The sequence below is a fragment of the Ceratotherium simum genome, chromosome 35 (assembly GCF_057802395.1).
Source record: "Ceratotherium simum simum isolate JZ-2026a chromosome 35, ASM5780239v1, whole genome shotgun sequence".
Lineage (NCBI taxonomy): Eukaryota > Metazoa > Chordata > Mammalia > Perissodactyla > Rhinocerotidae > Ceratotherium > Ceratotherium simum.
Window position 1 is genome coordinate 24,165,405 of NC_141934.1, and position 20,305 is coordinate 24,185,709.

Below are 20,305 nucleotides of genomic sequence, written 5' to 3' on the forward strand. Positions count from 1 at the left end.
CCCGTGCCTGGCCAAGGCTGGCAGAACCCCAGCCCCACCCAGCCTGGAGTGTGTTTGATTTGGACCCAGCTCCAGTGGTGGTGTAGGGGCTGGATATGTAGCTAAAAATACTCAGGAGCCAGGCCAGCTGCTTGGAGCTTCCTCAGAGGCGGCTGGGCCAGAGCAGGCCAGCTGAGGAGCCCGGCACACCCACACACACAGGGAGCCCTGCTCCCTTACCTGTGAGATGTTCTGAGGACCGTCAGTCTTCTGTTCACCAGGAATTCCTGGAGAGACGTAGGAGGGCAAGAAAGATTCTTTAAACTGGTTCTTGCCACAGAGCTGTTGGGACACAGACGCCTAGGGGAGCAGGCCAGGTGGCATGCATGGGGTGCCTGTGTCAACTGAGCCCAGGAGAGTAGGGGCCAGATCACTTCCGTCTTGTCAGGGCAAAGTCCGGCCAGCATAGGTTAGGATGGGGAAGTTAATGACAATTCTTATGGCTTCCACTTCCCTGGTGTCTCAGGACACCCTGAGAGGTCATCCACCCCAGACAAGACAGAAGAAATGGAGCCTTCACAGATTAAGCTATTCTCTGAGGTCCCAGAGATGGAGGTGGCCGAGGGTGGCCTGGGAAGTCAAGGCCATCTGCCCTCGCCCGAGGACTCTCTCCAGGCTTCAGCACTTGGTCGGGGGAGAGGTCACCGCTGGGGTATGAAAAGCACCCCCCTCACAAAGCCAGACCCAGAAACAAAAGATTATTGGGGCCAACTTCCCCCTCCTAGCTCACATGGGGAGACCACTGTTCCCAAAGGGGCGGGGACGTGCTGAGGTCACTGGCCAGTTGGAGACAGTACTGGACCAAGGTGGCCTCTGGGATGGCCTCCACAGTCCAGGCAGAGGCCTTCCATCTCGCCCAGAGGGTCCAAAAGGTCGTATTCCACGCTGGGGCTCTTGGTGGAGGGGCCGGAAGAGGCGGGACCCTGGCATCCAGTAGTAAGGCAGGTCCAGCCACCTCCCTGCCTTGGGCTGCCCTTCTGCTGGCGTGGCCCTCTAGGCAGGCCCCACCGGCTTGGCCCCAGGAGCAGCCCCGCCCCATGCTCCCTGGGTGACTGGTGGGCGGAGCCACCTTCTTGGCCCGCCAGAAGGACAACAGCCTGAGGACAGACAGGCTGCACGGCCGGCCCCTCCCTGCCCCCAGGAGGTGATACTGGGAAGGGGGGTGGTCACAGAAATCAGAAAGGGGGGGGCGGTGAAAGAGAAATGGAAGTGGGGAGGGACTATAATCCTTCCAGGTCATGGGGACACCTCTCCCTTCCAAGAATCACACCCAGACCACAGTTTAGCACCTAAGTGCTCCCTAACTGGTCCGAGGGTGGGAGTGGAGGAACTGGCTGTAGCCCTCCAGGCCAATGCTAGGAGGGGAAGGTTGAAATCAATTATTTCACCCTCCCTTGCCCATGGGAGGTAAAGACCCCCACCCTGGGAAGCCCCAAGGACTCTATTCAAAGGGACGCAGGACACCCTCAGGCGGCAGAAGGGTCATGTGAGGATCAAGGGGGCCGAATGAGCTCATCAGTGGCAGAGCCGAATTTAAACCTCAGGTTTGGGGCCAGTGTGGAAGGAGGGAAGAGGTTTATGAGCTGTTAATAATAATGTGAGTCTCATCCACTTTTACAAAGTGTAGGGGGAAGGGAGTCTAGTACCAGGTGTGGTGGGGTGCACCTCCTTCCCCCCAGCAAAGGACAAGATGGACCAAAGCCAGCTTATCTGGGATTGGAGACCCTCACTGGGGCAAGGCATGATGGCCAGGAGAAGCCCAGAGCAGCATGCTGGTTACTTTCAACCAGACAGCTTTCCCAGCTCCCGGGCAGTGATGCCAGCAGACAGCTGTCATGGGAAGGAGCCCAAAATAACCCAGACAGCTGGGGTGAGGGGGTGCCACGGACACAGGCGCTGGGCTGGAAGTCAAGACACCTGGAACCCTGTCCTGGCTGCTGGTGGTGGCCTTGTGACCTTGGGCGAGTCACTTCTACTCTCTGGGTAGGTGGGGGATCCCAAATCACAGCCCATCATGGAAAAGCCTGTGGAGCTGGGGACAGGCCACCATCCCAACTCAAACTACACAGGAGGAAAAACTGCTGGCTCCCCGCCTGCCGAAAGCCAGTGTTCCCTTTGCCCTGAGGCTTTGCCACGTGCTGGGGGCGGGCCGGTGGGGGAGGAGCTCGAAGACAGCCCAGCCCCCACTCCCTGCAGCCACACTGGAATGGAAGCCAACTAGTGTGAAGCCTGAATGTGAGGCCAGCCCCCTTAATCGCACTTAATCCTCCCTCCACCCTTTGCAGCATCCATCATTATCATTTCACACAGGAGACTTGTCCAAGGTTCACCAGCACGGCGAGATTCAAGCCCACGGCCACCTGACTTAGAGCCTCCCTTGATTAAGCACCAAGATGCCTGGGTCAAGCTCTACAGGTTCCCCCAAACGTCAGTTTAGCCCTCACACTGAGGGGTGGGGTAATAGTGGGCAGGGCTGATCCGACACGGAAGCCAAGCTGCGGCCCAAATCAGGAGGGCCCTGTGGATCAGCAGCACCTGGACCCAAATGGTTCATCAAAGTAATCTCAAACTAGCGATCACAAGGGGGAGGGGCCTGAGATCAAGGGCCATAGTGTCCCCAGCTGTGGAGCTTCCTGGAGACAAAAGAGGATGGAACTGTGCGCAGTCAGCTTGTGTTAGAAACGGGAGAGAGTTGCCATCGTCACCAAGCTAACAACTCTGTGCCGAGCACTGAGCTGGGGGCTCCAAGTGCGTGAGCTTACATCTTCCTCGCAACACCCCAGATGCTGCCAAGCCCAAAGGTTCTCAAAATGTGTTCCCAGGTGAGCTGATGCTGTTAGAAATACAAGTTCTCAGGCCCCACCGACTGAATCAGAAACTCGAGAAGCGGGCCCAAAATCAGTTCCAATTACCACCCTCCCCCCGCCCCCATGATTCGGATGCACACTCAAGTTCGGGACTCACTGAGGGAGCCCCATTTGTGCAGATGGGGAAAGAGGCTCAGACTGAGCAGCTTATGCAAAGTCACAGCAGGTGAATGGCTAGCCAGGTTTCAAACCCGGATTCGTCCGATTCTAGAAAGAGGGCTCTTTTGCGGTGGGGGCTGGGGAGGGAATCATGGGAATTCCCAGAAGGGGGAGACGAATCAAGAAACCTCTTTCTCAGAGGAAGGTGACCCAGTTCTCAGGTCCTTCTGTTTACCTCCCTAGCAGCCTGACACTAGAGGCCGGCTCATACAGTCACCCTACACGTCCCCACTGGGGGCCGGAAGGGAGGGCCAGACTTCCTGGCAGCCGCCTGGGCCTTTCAGAAGTAAGAGGCTTTCAGAGCCCTCCCCCCACCAGCAAACACACAACTGGGAAATACTTGCAAGTGCAGCCTCTCCTATGCTGCTAAATACGGCCGAGAATTGCACGCCCCAAACTCCTGACAACAGAAGCTGACAGGCGGGGATGGATGGACCGAGCAGGCCCAGCAGGCAGCCGATTTCACACACACGGTCCCACACATCTGTGTGGGGGAGGGGCTGCCGAACCAGCCTAGCGGGTTTGGGGTGGCCGCCCTCCCTGGGCTCCAGGCCAACGCCCCCCAAATCTCCCTCGCAGCCTGGGAAAGGGCTCACACCTACCTTAGTGGGAGGATTGTCCGAGTCATACTAGGCCTGCTCCGGCTGTCCAAAGGAGGACTGTCCACTCTGGGGGCACCAGGTCGGTTGCCCCTTCTCCGGACAAGAGCCTAGGGGGAAAGTCGGAAGGTCTGTTAGGGAGTTGAGGAACACAAACCGGAGAGGATGTCTTTGAGGGAAGGGGAGCCTTACAAATGCCGTCCCCCCTTCCCAGCTGCCAAGGCGGCCCTCACTCTGGAAGGGATAGGAGGGGGGGTGGCTGAGTCACCAGGGTTCAACCCGGGCGACAAGCAGCAGGAGGCGACTCATCTGCATTTCCAAAGGCCCGCCCAGTCCGCATCCCCTCCCCCAGGAAGGGCCGGAGATGTGAGGGTTTACCCCAGAGCCCTCCGCCTCGGGGGATCCCGGGGAAGGCCCGCTCAGCCTTCCCAGGCCCCAACCCCCACCACAGCTCTAGAGCCTCGGGGTGGAGGGCGTGCCGCAGGCGGCCAAATCGGGGCGTCGGCGGCCTCCTCGAGGGCCTCACACCCAAAGTGGGGACAAAGGGGCTCCCCGCCCCTCGGGCTCGGCTATCCAAGGACGGCTGGGAGCCAGACATGGGCGCCCAGGCCCGGGTGGGCAGCGAGGACGGCCCGGGGGCAGGGCCGGGGCGCGGGGGAGGCTTCCGCGGCCTCCGGAGGAGCGGGTCGGGGTCAGGGGGCGGCCTCGAGGCCCTCCCCGGCCCCGTGGCCCTCTGCTACTGGCTCGCGCGCGGGAGGAGGAAGGGCCCCCGCCGCCCGGCTTGGGCGCGAGGCCTCGTGCCCGCGTGGGGCCCCGAGTCGGGCGCGGGGTCCGAGGCAGCGGCGGAGCCCGCGCCCGCCGTCGAGGCCTCGGGGCCAGGGGCGTCCTCGCAGGCGGCGGCCTCCCCTCCCCCCGGCCCGCCGCCTCCTCCCTCCTCCCGCCTGGCGCGCGGCGGCCGCCACCGCCCGAGCCGCGGGCGGCGCGCGAAATGGCGCCCGTCTGGCCGCCTCGCCCGGCGGAGGTGAGCGCGGGAGCTGCGGCGCGCGACGCCCCCGGGCCCGCGGCCCCCGACACGGCCTCCGCGACCACCCCCCGGCCCGGGGCGCTGTGCGCTGCGGGCTCTCGGGGCCCGGCCCGGCCGAGGGGCCGCCACCTGCGCCGGGCTCTCAACGCCCACCGAGGAAGGAGGGAGGCAGGAAGAGAGCGGCCGCCATTAGCCGCCGCAGACTGGCCGGCCCGCCCGCCAGCCCCGGCCCGGCCCGACCCCGGCCCCGGCCGCGGCTCCGCTCTGAACCTGAAAATAAAACTCGAGTTGGGCAGGGAGGAGCGAGCGCGGCCGGGAGCACAGGCAGCGCGCGGGCTGCAGGCGCGAGAGATGCTGCGTCATGGTGCCAACATGGACGCCGGCCTTTGTCCTTTTTGCTTAGGAAGTGCAGGCGCGCCCCGGAGCCCCGGAAAGCCGGCTTCGGAGGGCGAGACCCCCCCCAATCAAAAGGGAACGAGGCCCTGGGCTGGGGGGGAGTGGGTTTCCCTGTCTTTTGAGCCCCTCCTTTGCAAAGCACTTTAATTTCTTCTCCCCACCAAGGCTCAGACCTAGGAAAGCGAGGGGGACGAGCGCAGGCGGCCCCGTGGACGCCCGAGGTCGCTGGGGAGGCCCTCCTCTCGCCTCCGGGGCAGAAGGGGCAAAAGGGTTTGAAGAGCCCACCGTGTCCCCCTACCCCTCCCCGATCCGGCTGCCAAACATAAAGCTCCAGAAACCTCCTTCTCTCCTCAGCTCCCAAACATTTGCAGCTCTTGGCCTGCTCGAAAAAAGATTTCCTCGAAGGGGCAAAAGGCATTTTTTTTTTTTACTCACCCGCTCAGCCCGGTGCCATGGAGTCTGGAAGATCAAGCGGGGCGGAGGTTTTGAATATCTTTTGGGGGGATTGTTTAGTTGGGAATATTTGGGGGAATGGTGGTGTCTTTTTTTGTTGCTGTTACCTTTTTGTAAGTTACACTCTCATGGCATTTTCTGCTCCTTCCACTTCTGCAAACTTTCCAGGGTTGGGTTGGCAAAAGGCGGCTTCGCAGAGGACTGTTTACTGCTCTGGATATAGCAATGGTGTGACCGTCATTAAGAGACAAAAGGCGAAAATACACAGTCAAATCAAACAAAAGGCATAAGACGCACCGGCCATCCCAACCACCATAGAAAATACCCGCGTTAACGTTGGTGTTTGGCTCGAACCAGCTAGGACTTGTTTTCCAGTTTTAATCTAGTTTCCTGTGACGGCTTTAGTCTCTTTACACAAAGAGAAGGTCTTCCTTTCCCTCACCCACTCCCCTACCAAGACGACAAAAACAGAGCTGTTTTTCTTCAAATAGATCGATTTTCAAAGAAAGTGTACATGTTACTGGGAAGAAAGCTGACTAGCATTTATGGCTGTAAACATTTTCAAAAGCTTAAAGCTAAAAAACCTTAGCTTTATAAAATCGTCTAAAAGCATTTTAACTGGCTTATATTAGACAAGAGCGACAAAGACATACATGCAGATGAAGGTTCAGAAAATTAAGGACATCTCAGCAACATTAACATGAAAACTGCACTGCGTAAGGACAGAATGGATTGGGTACTTACAATGTAAAAGGTTTTTAGAAACTTAAAAGTAACAATTGCTTACAATTTTTTTGTTGCTGCCATTTCGCTAGTCCTAAAACTATACATTTAAAACATTACCTTGTTAAAAAGAGAGCAGAAGGAGTTAATAAGATGGCCAGGTTTAAGTGTTTAATAGAGGAAACTATATATATTTAAAAATTTATTGTTCAGTCAAGAGAATACAGATTAAGACAGCTCCAAGATCCCCCCACCCACCCAAGAAAAAAAGAGGAAAAAAAATTAAATATGTCATTTACTTAGGTTTTTTGGAATTCAAAATTGTTAACTGCTGACATTAATGGTGTGCTATGACCTAGTTATACAAGACAAAGATGGATTCCAAGTCATAAGGAAAAATCCAGATCTTTTTAAAAAGTCTTCTTCATTCTTCCAATTGTGAGTCCTTTAGCCTGTTGACAAATGTTAAACAGAACACTGAGGCGTCCTGAACTGGATGGTGGAGTCAAAGGAAAAACATTCCCCATTTGCAACAAAGGAAAAACCCACTTGGCCATTTAATTCCATTGCAGAAAAATGGCTCCCCTCATCTGTTGGCCTCTCCTTGGTGTCTGATGAAGGATGTTTTGAGACCAGCGTCTAATAACTCAAGCCCTATAGAAGCCGCGCGCTGATTGGCTGCCGCGCCCTGCCGCCCTGCTCCAGCCAATTACCTACCCACGGCCAAATTACAAACCCCGAAAAGAGCCCCAACATGAAATACACCACCACGAAGCCCCGGCGAGGCGGCTCCCTCGCCTCGGCCGCCCGAGAGGAGAGGCAGAGGGGGCTGCAAATGCGTCCTCGCGAAGCCCGGGAGCCTCGGAGTTGAACTCACAAAATGGAAGCCGCGCGCTGATTGGCCGCCGCCACTCCCGGACCTTTAATAAAGAAAGGGGAAGGAAAAGATAAATGCAAAAAAGGGGGACTCTCTCCTCCGCTGGTGGCTGGAGGAAGAAGGAGGGGGGGGAGACAGAAGCATGTGTTCAAGACAATTACAGGGCGCTCCTCTCCAAAAATAAAAACAGAAAGAAGCTTCTATCACCCAGGTCCAGGCGAGGGCTGCATCCTCCCAGGAATGTGAATGCTAATTTGGTTAAAATCCTGGTTTCCCCTCCCCAGCTCAGCTCCAGGGGGGAGGGGGTCGCGGGGCAGAAGAGGAAGCCGGCGCTGAGATACCTCGATTGCAACTCGTCTTGAGTCGTCTTGCCTCTCCCCACGGCTCCCAGCGTCCAAAGACACAATCCCACACACATACACACCCCAAAACCCGGCCCTTCCCCCGGAGCCCCCGCGCGCCCACCTCCGGTCTCGGCAGTTTGGAAACAGTTTTGGAGGCCCGAGGCGCACGCCGCGGCGGCCGCGGCTCGGAGGGTAGCCCCAGCCGCGGGAGGTAGAGCCTGGGGAGACCCCCTCCCCCGCCAGCCAAGCCCCCCACCTAAGTCCCAGCAGAATAAATAAATTAAAAGGCCTTCCCCCGGGGAGGGGGGAGGCAGTGTGGGAGCGCGCGAGTGAGGGGTGGGGGGCCGCTGGGGCCCGGGGCTTTGGCGGCGCAGCTGCCGCCGCCGGGAGAGTGCCTGGGGAAGCGGCGAGGAAGGAGAGGGGAGGAGGAAGAGGAGGAGGAGGAGGAAGAGGAGGAGGGTGAGCGCTCGGGTCGGGCTCCTTAGCGGTGTATTGTGGGATGTGCGGCTACTGGGAGCCGAGCCTCCGCCGCCAGCCGCCTCCCGGGCAGCAGCAGCAGCAGCAGCAGCGGCGGCGGCAGCAGCTCCGGGCCCGGCAGCCGCGGCGGCGGCGCCCCCCCCGTCCCGGCCCCCCGTCCGGCCGCCCCGGCCTCGGCTCCCGCGGGGGACACCATGTACTGGCTGGCGGCGCAGGGAGGCCGGCGCCCGGCGGGGATGTAAGCGCGGCCCGGGGGGGAGAGGCCGCGGCCGGCAGCCGGGCAGCCCGAGCCCCCAGCCCCGGCCCCGGCCGAGCGCGCGGGCGGGCGGGCGGGCGGGCGGCGCCAGGCCTGCCGCGAGCCCCGCGCCCGAGCCGGGCCGAGCGAGCGAGCGAGCGCCACGCCGGGCGGCCGGGCGGCCGGGCGGGCACCATGGGCCGGAGCCCGCGTCCTCCGGGCGCCCCGGGCGCCGCCAGCCCGCACCGGGGGCCCCCGGGAGCCCCTCGCTGCCGCCCCGAGACGGTGGCCGAGCGGGCGGGCGCCTAATTCTCCCGGAAGGGTTATTCTCTCGTTCCATTCTTATTTTGGGGGGAGCCAGCGAGACAGCTCCTTTTGGGGCGCGCTGGTAAGGTGGGAGGGGGTGGGGGCTGGACGATTTGATTCTCTCGCGTGTGTGTAGAGCGGCCGCCGCCGCCGCGGCGGAGACGACAACAACTTGCTCGATTTCAGGTTGGGTTAACGGCATGGAGAACAGTCACCCCCCCCACCACCACCACCAGCAGCCCCCGCCGCAGCCCGGCCCTTCGGGCGAGAGGAGGAACCACCATTGGAGAAGTTACAAGTTGATGATTGACCCGGCTCTGAAGAAGGGGCATCATAAACTGTACCGCTACGATGGGCAGCATTTCAGCCTGGCGGTGAGTAGCCGGCGCGCCGCCCCGCCGCCCCCACCCACCCACCCGGCCCGGCCCCGGGAGCGGGGTCCGAGCGGCCCGGGGCCCCCTCCCGACCGCCGGGCCAACTGTCAGCCGGAGTTTGACAAGTGCCTGGAGAAGGGGGGTCTGCCCCGGCCCCGGGAGCGGGACCAGCCCTCCTATTCCGCCCCCCGTTCCTCCCCGCAGATGTCCAGCAACCGCCCGGTGGACATCGTCGAAGATCCCCGGGTCGTCGGGATCTGGACCAAAAACAAGGAGCTGGAGCTGTCGGTGCCCAAATTCAAGGCAGGACCCCTCCCCCTGCCCCGCGCTCGCCCCCCCTCCCCGCGCCGCGAGTTCGAAAATAACGCCAGTCCTGGCCGAACCCAGCCGGATTCTGAGTTCCCGCCGTCCGGGCCGGGAAGTTTTGGCGGGGCCGGGGGGACGGCTGCGAGAGGGTGTCCCCTCTGGGCTGCTGTAAACACTCGGTGAAACTAAGCAGGGCGCTGATACAGTGTCCTGTCCGCCCAGCTGGGGGCTCCGGGTCCCCACCTGCCTCCTGCCAGCCCGGGGACTCAGCCCCGGGACCCGCCCCCCTTCCCAGCCTTGTGGCTTTAGGGGGACAGCTTCCTAGCCCCAGGGGTCGCCCCTGACCCGGCAGCAGGGAGAGGAGGCCAGAATGGGGGGTGGGGAAAGAGAAACTGTTTCTTTTTCCCCTTTCCTTTCGAACCCAGAGGACTTCCACGTTCCAAACGATTTAATCCTCCGCTTCCCGGGCCCGCCCGCCTGCATTTTTTTTTTCCCCCAAAATTTTTTTTATTTTTTCCCCTTCATTGTTTTCAACGGGCAGGCGAGTGGGGAATGTCGTGTTTTCCCTTCGGTTTCAATGTTCTCCAAACTCCCTTCCCCCTCGTCCCCTGCCAGATCGATGAGTTCTATGTGGGCCCGGTGCCTCCGAAGCAGGTGACATTTGCCAAGCTGAATGATAACATCCGCGAAAACTTCCTGAGGGACATGTGCAAGAAGTATGGGGAGGTGGAGGAGGTGGAGATTTTGTACAACCCCAAGACCAAGAAGCACTTGGGCATTGCCAAGGTGGTCTTTGCCACGGTCAGGGGAGCCAAGGAGGCGGTTCAGCACCTGCACAGCACTTCTGTCATGGGCAATATCATCCACGTGGAGCTGGACACCAAAGGTGAGTTGGAGGCCGGCTGCGGACTGCCCACTGCCGAGGAGCCGCGGGACCTGTCCGTGTGACCCTTTTCCCTCCCAAAGCCCCTCCTGCAGTGTTGGGGACCCCCTGACTTTTCCTTGGGGGCCCCCTACAATTGTATTTTTTCCCCCTCCTGAGGGTAGAGTCACGTGGAGCTAAATGTGTTGTCTGTTGCTAGGAGACAAGCTATAATTTACCAAATGTGCCAGTCCTTGGCCACTGCACCCCCAGGGACCACCCGGAGGCTTCCCCACTGCTGACACCCCCGTGGGCCCCTCTCCGAGCCCTGGTGGCCTGGGTTGAGACAGTCCCCAGTGTTGCTAACTGTGTTAGGGGAGGAGGCAGGGTTTGTTTATTTGTGGGGGGCTGAAGGAGAGCCACCAGGATGCCTTTAAATACATAAAGAGTAGGTCCCTGGACTAAAAAGAGAGTCCTCTAAGGATCCAGGGTCCCTTTCCCCTTGGAAGTGGGAACCAATCTGGGCCCAGAGTGTGGTTTCATTGATCATGTTCCATAGAGTGGGGAGGGCTGCTCTGGGTGCTCAAGGGTTGACACTGTGTCTTCCCTCCTCTCTCTTAAAGAGACAGCACCACCTCCCATGCACCGGAATCTCACTCTGTACTCACTCTGAGTGGCTGCCGGGAGAATCAGGGAGAGCTGGGCTGGGGAGGCCATACCTCCCACCCTCAGGGTCCTGGGAGGCTCCTCCTGGACGCTGGCTGGAGGGGCTTGAAGAACTCTAGGGCATCCCCCGAAGTTTGCCTGTGGCTTCTCTAGGGAAGTTCCCACTGATAGAGAAGAAGGTGCCAGGTGCTCTGAGGACCAGCCAGCCCTGTGACTGGGCAGACACTGTTGGGTCCAAAGCTCCTGGGGGTCCCCTGGGAGGGCTTAGGTGGGGGGCTTCCAGGGGTTTTGTGAGCATGGGGTTTAGGGGCACCCAGGGCACACCAAACCCCAGACAGGAAAATCTAAACCTTTCTTTTTTTGTCTTTAATAATGAGTACATGTTGACTGAGTCTCTTAAGACCTTTCTGGGGGTTGTGGAAGGAAGCTGGTCCAGGGCTGGCAAGGTTATCCCACAAACTCTTGCCAAGCCCGTCGCTAATTCCGAGTCTCCTTCAGGGTACAATCCAGGTTCCTGCCCAGGCCACAGCCCCCTGACCCCCCTTCTCTAGCTTCTCAATCTCTGTTGGGGGGGAGTATGGACCCTTTCAAATCTACATATCCCTTGGGTGGCTGCTGTCAGCTCTCACCAAAATTTCATTTCTGCAAAAAAAACAGGGGAGCCCTCAGAGGCTGCCAACTAAGTTTGTATTTCAAGAAAGAGACCGGTAAAGTGTAAAGAGTAGCTCAAGGAATGCGTCTCCTTTGCATATGTAAGCAGCTGCCTCAGAGGGCTCTATAAATATCGATAATCTGGGGCCCCCTGGTCTGCAGAGGCTTCTCTCTGCTGGGGGGAGGAGGGCTACCAGACAGGGCTCCGTGGGACCGGCAGAGCAGGGGATCCTGGTCAGAGGAGGAGGCACATGGAGTTCACAGGAACGTGGTGCTAGAGAGTGTTTTACAAACTCTGCTGGTCCCCTGGCTCTGGAGAGTTAACAACAAGCTGTCACCTCTGTGTCACCAGTCTCCTCTCCACTTGCTACAGGGCCCTGGCTATTAAGTGGGAAGGCGAGAGGACAGGGAAGACCTGACTCTTTTTTTGGGTGCCACGGCCCAGGTGACAGGAAGGGGCTTTGTGTTGGAGGTGGCCTTTCTGTATTTGGGGGAGTCCCAGCCCCACGAGGCATTAAATTCTGAATCTCGGGATCAGACAAATCATACAGTTGAGCAGCTTTGTTGAACAGATGAGACTCCTGAGTAAGGTGCAAAGAGATGGGGAACTGGTCGGGGTCACACAGTTTCCCCAGGCTTGGGGTCTCAGGGACCCACAGGGATGCCAACCTGTGGGGGCCGCCCCGTTCTGGAGCCTCACCGAGTCCTCCCTCCTTCCCTTTCCACAGGGGAAACCCGCATGCGGTTCTACGAACTGCTGGTCACGGGCCGATACACACCCCAGACCCTCCCGGTGGGCGAGCTGGACGCTGTCTCTCCCATCGTGAATGAGACCTTGCAGGTGGGTTTATGGCTGTCAGTCCTTCCCCCGCCCTCCCCCCCCCCATCTCCAGCTTTGGACACCAGGGCCTAGGAGGGAAAGGAGCCCGGCCACACCCACCACAGATTCCAGTATGGTCTACAAGCCCAGTTTGCCCAAGCTCTCCTCCAGCGTGGCCCCCAGCCCGCCCCCTGCACTGGCTGGAATTCCCACAAGACCCAGAGTCCACCTGGGGCCTGCTTTGCACATTGATGCTGAAACATTACTGTGTCCAGAGTCCTAGTGTCTGGTGTCTTGTCCCTCTTTCCCTGTCCCCAGAAAGCAGAGCTCAGGTCCCTCCTTCCAGAGCAAGACTGATTCTTTCCCCAACCACTGCCTCCCAGGACACTCACCTAGACCAGCCTCTCATGGCGAGATCTTCATCCCACCTCCTTTCCCAGCGTCAACCCCGCCTCCCTCCCTCAGGAGTAGTTATTCCAGAATGAAGAGTCTTTGCTTACTCGCTGGTCAGCTGGGTTGCTTATTAGGCACTTTTACCATGTCACACTATTTAAATCCTAAAACATCAGGAGGCTTGGAGGGACAAGGTCCTTGGCTACCCCCTCATTCGTAAGACAATAGGCAGCTATCTCTACCTGGAAAGTTTTTGATTTCTGACAGCCTGAGGCAGGAAGGAAATCCCAGTTCAAACCAAGATGTCAAGGTCTTATCTTTTCTCTGCTTCAGGGATTAGGAAAAACCCTCAAGGTTCTCTGAGGATAACTGTCTACCCCAAGATTAGAGAAAAGTTAGGACCATCCAAACACTCCTTTTTAATCTCCCCTCCAACTTCCCTTCACTATACTGCAGTTCTAGAGCAATGAGTTTGGCTGTGAGGTCCCCAGCAGCCAGAGTGAGAAGGGAAAACAGCCCCATTCCACTGCATGTTTTTCTCCCAATGGTCTCACACCTCTCTCTCTCTCTCTCTCTACAGCTGTCAGATGCCCTGAAGCGCCTCAAGGATGGTGGCCTGTCCGCAGGCTGTGGCTCTGGCTCATCCTCTGTGACCCCCAATAGTGGTGGGACACCCTTCTCCCAGGACACTGCTTACTCCAGCTGCCGCCTGGACACGCCCAACTCCTATGGACAGGGCACACCGCTCACACCGCGCCTGGGTACCCCATTCTCGCAGGACTCCAGCTACTCTAGCCGCCAGCCCACACCCTCCTACCTCTTCAGCCAGGACCCCACAGCGACCTTCAAGGCCCGGCGCCATGAGAGCAAGTTCACGGATGCTTACAACCGCCGCCATGAGCATCATTATGTCCACAACTCTTCTGCAGTCACCACAGTGGCAGGGGCCACAGCTGCCTTCAGGGGCTCTGTGGACCTCCCATTCGGGACAGTCAGCAGCAGCGGGGGCAGCAGTGGCCCTCCATTCAAGGCCCAACCACAGGATTCAGTCACCTTTGCCCACACTCCACCGCCTGCCCAAGCAAGCTCTGCTCCCGGAGTCCCGTTCAAGTCGGCTTTCTCTCCGTATCAGACCCCCATGCCCCCTTTCCCCCCACCACCCGAGGAGCCCACTGCCACAACCACCTTCGGGGCCCGTGACGGCGGGGAGTTCCGGAGAGCACCTGCGCCCCCGCCCCTGCCGCCCGCTGAGCCCCTGACCAAGGAGAAGCCAGGCACACCGCCCGGCCCACCGCCCCCTGATGCCAACAGCATGGAGCTGGGCGGCCGGCCGACCTTCGGCTGGAGCCCTGAGCCCTGCGACAGTCCTGGCACGCCTACGCTGGAGTCGTCACCTGCAGGGCCGGAGAAGCCCCACGACAGCCTGGACTCCCGCATCGAGATGCTGCTGAAGGAGCAGCGCACTAAGCTGCCCTTCCTTCGGGAGCAGGACTCGGACACGGAGCTGCAGATGGAGGGCAGCCCGATCTCGTCCTCCTCCTCCCAGCTCTCCCCGCTGGCCCCCTTTGGCACTAACTCCCAGCTGGGCTTTCGAGGCCCCACACCACCCTCCTCACGCCCCTCCAGCACCGGCCTGGAGGATATCAGCCCCACACCACTGCCCGACTCCGATGAGGACGATGAGCTTGACCTGGGCCTGGGACTCCGGCCCCCACCTGAGCCAGGCCCCCCAGACCCGACTGGTCTTCTGGGCCAGACAACCGAGCTGGCCTTGGACCTGGCTGGAGACAGGACCCCAACCTCAGAGAAGATGGATGAGGTACCGCCATGTCTGTCCATCTGTCTGGGATGGGTTTTGTCTGTCTTGTATCTCCCTCTTTCCCTTTTTGAAACGTGATCCCCTTAGGATAACTAGCTAAGACACAGAAGCAGCAGGGCTAGGGCAGCCAAAATAACAGATCAAAAATAAAAAGAGGGTGCGGGCCGGCCCCGTGGCGTAGCAGTTAAGTGCGCGCTCCACTGCTGGCAGCCAGGGTTCGGATCCCAGGCGCGCACCGACGCACTGCTTGTCAGGCCATGCTGTGGCGGCGTCCCATATAAAAAAAAGTGGAGGAAGATGGGCACAGATGTTAGCCCAGGGCCAGTCTTCCTCAGCAAAAAAAAGAGGATTGGCATGGATGTTAGCTCAGGGCTGATCTTCCTCACAAAAAAAATAAAATAAAGAGAGGATGCAAAAAGCACCAGGGGCTGTGTTTGAGCAGCTGATTTGGCTTTGAGCTCCCTAGCCGCTATGGAGAAAAGGGAAACATGACCTAGTTCTGTTGCCCTCCTTGTTAGGTATGGGAAGTCACAGCTTTTCCTAGGGATAAATTCTGACTTGAGCTTCTTTGGTAGGCATTTACTGAGACCCTGGAGAGTATGGGCTGCAGAGATGGTTCTGGGCCTCCTCTGTTGGGTGGCTTGCGGATGATCAAGGCTGGTCCTGATGCTCAGGCAGATTTCAGGAGAAGGATTAGCCAGAGTGCTCTGCTGAGCTGGGCCAGGTGGGAGCTCTGGAGCACTGTCTCTTAGAAACTGGTGCTCCCTGAAGAGATGGGAAACCATGGCAGGCAGGGAGGGCGTTGAAGTTTTCCTTCTCCCTCTCCCACTAGCTCCAGGAGTGAAGGAGTTAAGGGCTAGCCCCGGGGGCGGGCCACAGCCAGAAGCCGGCAAACCCAAAGATCCTCATCTGGGGTCTCACTGCCAAAACCTCCAGCCTCAGGGTTGGATTGGGGGTGCTGCATGCCACATTCCTCCGGGGGTGTGGTGGGGGGGGATTAGGTCATCTTTGTTGGCTCTGCTCCTCCCCCCTCCTGGTCCAGGCACCTGCCCTGGCCCTCCTGGAGACCTGAGTGGGAACCTGTGGGCCCGGCGGGCATGAGCAGCCAGGGGCTTGGACAGAGCTCTGTGTCCTGTGGGCGGTGGGAGGAGGGTCCCCCCTTCCGTGGCCCTTTGATTAGGCCGGTTTGGCTGCCTCAGGGAGGAACAGAAAGGAACCTGGCCTGCCCCGTAGGGGACCGCAGGTGGCTGAGGCTCCAAGGGGCCTCCAGGCGGTTCTAGGGAAGTAGTTCTGGCGCCAAGGGGTCCAGGCAGGGGGACTTGACAGGTGTGCAGACGTGGGGGGCTGCCGGCCCTGCTATCCTCCCTTCTTTCCTCCCTCTCTGCTGCCTGGGGTTAGGGGCTGTTTACCATGCTGACTGGCTGCTCCAGGGCTGGGAAGCCCAGAGTAGCTGGAGGGAATGGGCTCTCCCACCGTGTCACTGTAGGGAAGGGGAGACTGAGGCCCAGGGAGCTGGGGTCGGGGATGCCCCAGGACATTAGCCCAGGGAAGCAAGGGAAGCAAGGGAGTACTGGTAACCTCCAGGCTGGCCCTCGGGAGCCCCCTGCTGGCGGCCGGAGAGCAGCACCCGTGCTCCTGGGGACTGAGCCGGGAGGGAGTCCCAGCCTCGGCTGAAGAGGCGGGAGAGCCGCGCAGGGGGCACGCTTGGAGGGTGGAGGGAGAGAGTCTCATTCTTCGCTGGTGTTGAAAAGTTCAGGCTCCTGTCCTTGAGCCTCGAGCCCCGCTCTAGGTGGCCTTGGGAAAGGCACTTTCCCTCTCTGAGTCTCAGTTTCGCCGTCTGTGAAATGGGACGGTGAGAGCACCTGCCTACACTGTCTCGGCTTAAGTGAGGGGCCGTACGGGGAGCTCCAGGCTCAGCGCCCCCGGTTCCCGGTTCCCGCCGGCTCGCACCAGCCGAGGCGCGGAGGGAGGGGCAGGCCGAGGGCTGGAGCACCGGTCTCCTCGTGATTGGCTGGCCGCGGCGCCGGCTTAACCCTCTGCGCGCTGCGCGTCCAGGACTCATCTCCTGGAGTTCAGGCTGAGCCTGCCAGTCCCGCCCTAGCCTGGGCGTGGGAACCCTGAGAAGGGGAGAGAGCGGTGTGTGTAGAGGGGCCCTAGCAAAATCCAGAGCTTCCTGCCGCCGCCGGAGGCGCCGCCGGAGGTTCTACATTCCTCTTCTCCCCGCCCCTCCGTTTCCCTTGGAGGCCTCCCTCACTTGTAGGTGTGACCTCTGACCTTGCAGCCTGCACAGACCCCGCCCCCTCAGCCTTTAACCGCTCTCCCTGTCTCTGGCAACCTACAAAGTCTCCGATCCTGAGCCGTATTCCTCCTGGGCGGGGCCTGAGCTACCTCGTTGCCTCTTGTCCTGACAGAAGAGCCTGGGGGTGGCCTGTCCTCTCCCCACCCTGCTCTGCCTCCTCGCTCCGCCTCCACCATGTGGACCCCAGTGCCTCCCTCCAGTTCCAGGCCTGTGCATCCAGCTCCCCAAAGCTCCAGGTCACAATGCAGAGGGGCCCTTGCCAATTTCAGAGCCGGGGTCATCTGGTACCACTTCTCTGGATTTGGACAACAGCCCCCTTACCCTCAGCGGGCAGGCATCCTGCGCTGGAGTCCCAGCCCCATTTCTGACTGGCTGTGCCTCTGGGGCCAGTGACTTCCCGCTCTCTGAGTGCTTCCTCACCTGTCAAAAGGGATTGGAGTGGAGCCCCACCTTGTGAGGGTACGGCGCAGATAAGAAATGAGACGTGGTGTGCCCCCAGCACGCAGCCCCACACTGGACCCATTAAATGTGCAGTTACAGAAGTAGGGACCCCCCCACCCCCGCTCCAATGTCACCTTCTCCCTCGGGCCCCTCTGCCACAGTGAGGACAGCGGGCTGGCTGGGAGCACAGGCTGGGGAGCCACTTCCGGTTCAAATCCTGGCTCCATCTCTTATTGGCTGTGTGGCCTTGGGCAAGTTTCTTAAGCTCTCTGTTTCAGTTTCCTCATCAGTAATAATGGAGATAGCAGACCTACTTTGTAGAGTTGTTCTGAGGATTAACTGAGTTAATATGTGTAAAATGCTTAGAAAGGTGCCTGGTGCACAGGAAGCGCTATCGATGTCTTAACTATTAGTATTATCTTCTCTGAATACAAACTAAACAGAATCTCTCAAATTGAGACAGAATCTATTTCCTCCTTCATGCCCCATCCCCCTTCCCAGCTTTCTTTTTCTCCATGACGGACTGTATATTTCACATCTTCATCCTGGTTGTCCGTCGCTTCTTCCCTCTAGAAGTTTAGCTCCAAGAGAGCAAGAATTTTGTCTGTCGTGTTCACCACTGTGTCTCCAGCACCTGGAACAGTGTGCCTGGCACACAGCAGATGCTGAGTAGTTGTTTGTTGAATGAATGAATGAATGAATGAATCCTCATGATTACCCCATGAGGCAGGTAGTATGATGCCCATTATGCAAATGGGGAAACTGAGGCTTAGAGAGGTTAAATGACTTGTCCAAGGCCACATGACCGGGAAAGGAGGGGACCAGGATCAGAACTGCAGAACCCATGTTGCTCATTAGTCTTGCAGAAAGCTTCTCCAACTTTCTGGTGTTCAGAAGGGGGCTCTGGGAGCCGGCTTGGCCTCCCAGGCTCCCCCTCACCGCTCTCTCCTTGCTCTCCCCGCAGGGCCAGCAGTCCTCGGGTGAGGACATGGAGATCTCAGATGATGAGATGCCCTCGGCCCCCATCACCAGCGCTGACTGCCCCAAGCCCATGGTGGTGACCCCAGGGGCGGGGGCTGTGGCAGCCCCCTCTGTGCTGGCCCCGACCCTGCCGCTGCCCCCACCCCCTGGCTTCCCGCCACTGCCTCCGCCCCCGCCGCCGCCCCCACCACAGCCTGGCTTCCCCATGCCCCCACCTCTGCCCCCGCCACCGCCCCCACCACCCCCGGCCCACCCAGCCGTGACAGTGCCCCCACCACCCTTGCCAGCGCCACCACCTGGTGTCCCACCCCCGCCCATCCTGCCGCCCCTGCCGCCTTTCCCGCCGGCGCTGTTTCCTGTGATGCAGGTGGACATGAGCCACGTGCTGGGTGGCCAGTGGGGCGGCATGCCCATGTCCTTCCAGATGCAAACACAGATGCTGAGCCGTCTGATGACGGCCCAGGGCACCTGCCCCTACCCCCCCTTCATGGCTGCCGCCGCCGCCGCCGCCTCGGCTGGGCTGCAGTTTGTCAACCTGCCGCCTTACCGGGGACCCTTCTCCCTGAGCAACACTGGCCCCGGCCGCGGGCAGCCCTGGCCACCCCTGCCCAAGTTTGACCCATCAGTGCCGCCACCAGGCTACGTGCCACGCCAGGAGGACCCACACAAGGCCACTGTGGACGGCGTCCTGCTGGTGGTGCTCAAAGAGCTCAAGGCCATCATGAAGCGTGACCTGAACCGCAAGATGGTGGAGGTGGTGGCCTTCCGGGCCTTCGATGAGTGGTGGGATAAGAAGGAGCGGATGGCCAAGGTGGGTGGTGGACACGGGCACCCTGGGGCGGCCGGTGGGTGTGAGGCAGGAACCCAGCCGGGTACCCCCTCTTCTCCCAAGACACGTTACTGGAAACACTGCCACCCACACCCCCAAAATAGGATAGCATGAATATTATTTTGTGAAACTTGTGTTTCAATGATACAGATGTAGTTACAATGTTTCTTTTGGATTCCAATCTCCAAAGTGCAAAAGCCACTGTTCTGATGCAGGTGGCTGTAGCGGCCTGCTTTGCGGGTGAGGAAACTGAGGGGCAGTGAGGCAGAGTGGAGCACTGCGAGCATCCTGAGGGGTGGGCACAGAGTGTGGCCAGGTACACGGAAAGGCAGTGCCAGTTAGTGCGGCTGTCACTTTTGGAGGAAGGCAGGCTGCTCAGGGAGAGCCACCCCGTGGGGTCGCTGGCAGCGCTGTAACCAGAGTGACCTTCCCCTCCTCTCTCCGCCCCAGGCCTCTCTGACACCCGTGAAGTCCGGCGAGCACAAGGATGAGGACAGGCCAAAGCCCAAGGACCGCATCGCCTCGTGCCTGCTGGAGTCGTGGAGCAAGGGCGAGGGCTTGGGCTACGAGGGCCTGGGCCTGGGCATCGGGCTGCGCGGGGCCATCCGGCTGCCCTCCTTCAAGGTCAAGAGGAAGGAGCCCCCAGACACAGCCTCATCTGGCGACCAGAAGCGGCTGCGGCCCTCCACCTCCGTGGATGAGGAAGATGAAGGTTTGTGTCCCCAGCCCCGTCCTTCGTCTCTTCTCCTTCCACGTCCACCCAGCCCAGCTTGACAGCCTCCCTCCCACAGAGTCTGAGCGTGAGCGGGACCGGGACATGGCAGACGCCCCCTGCGAGCTCGCCAAGCGAGACCCCAAGGGCGTGGGCGTGCGGCGGCGGCCGGCCCGACCACTGGAGCTGGACAGTGGCGGGGAGGAGGACGAGAAGGAGTCACTGTCAGTGTCCTCATCTTCATCGGCATCCTCATCATCGGGATCCTCGACCACCTCACCCTCATCCTCCGCCTCTGACAAAGAGGAGCGGGAAAGCACCGAGGAGGAAGAGGACGGGGAGGAGGAGGAGGAGGAGGAGGAGGAAGGCCCCAGGAGCCAGATCTCCTCCTCCTCGACCTCATCCACGTCAGATAAGGTACCATTTGGGTTGGGGAGGCCTGGGTGCTGGGCCAGGCGAGGGGGGCCCAGGCACTTCACCCATTCTCCCCATCCCTCTCCCCAGGATGATGACGATGAAGACAGCGATGACCGGGATGAGTCTGAGAACGATGAAGACACAGCCCTGTCGGAGGCGAGTGAGAAGGAAGAAGGGGACTCGGACGGAGGTGAGTGGGGCAGGCTGTGGCACCTGGCCCGGCCCAGGGTCCCTCT

General features: G+C 60.0%; 1 protein-coding gene and 1 pseudogene across 3 annotated transcripts in view; one reads left to right on the top strand and one right to left on the bottom strand.

Moving 5' to 3' along the window:
- Window positions 1-8,683, bottom strand: LOC147912477 (uncharacterized; annotated as a pseudogene). Its single transcript, XR_015549822.1, has 5 exons — window positions 7,603-8,683; window positions 7,138-7,180; window positions 5,645-5,750; window positions 3,668-3,774; window positions 1-266 (listed from the first exon to the last, which is right to left on the bottom strand). The product of XR_015549822.1 is annotated as an uncharacterized LOC147912477 (transcript).
- The window catches only part of SETD1B (SET domain containing 1B, histone lysine methyltransferase), a 23,525-nt gene continuing 11,204 nt past the window's right edge, over window positions 7,985-20,305 (top strand). Inside the window, exons 1-10 of one of the 2 annotated variants that reach the window (XM_087423337.1) lie at window positions 7,985-8,196; window positions 8,686-8,873; window positions 9,078-9,176; window positions 9,795-10,065; window positions 12,087-12,199; window positions 13,152-14,390; window positions 18,095-18,922; window positions 19,391-19,652; window positions 19,732-20,069; window positions 20,157-20,259. In XM_087423337.1, coding sequence (XP_087279463.1) covers window positions 8,700-8,873; window positions 9,078-9,176; window positions 9,795-10,065; window positions 12,087-12,199; window positions 13,152-14,390; window positions 18,095-18,922; window positions 19,391-19,652; window positions 19,732-20,069; window positions 20,157-20,259 — 3,427 coding nt within the window. In that variant the 5' untranslated portion in view covers window positions 7,985-8,196; window positions 8,686-8,699. Of the gene's footprint in view, window positions 8,197-8,432; window positions 8,582-8,685; window positions 8,874-9,077; window positions 9,177-9,794; window positions 10,066-12,086; window positions 12,200-13,151; window positions 14,391-18,094; window positions 18,923-19,390; window positions 19,653-19,731; window positions 20,070-20,156; window positions 20,260-20,305 lie in introns of those variants that run through there. The other variant, XM_087423338.1, reaches the window with a different exon arrangement.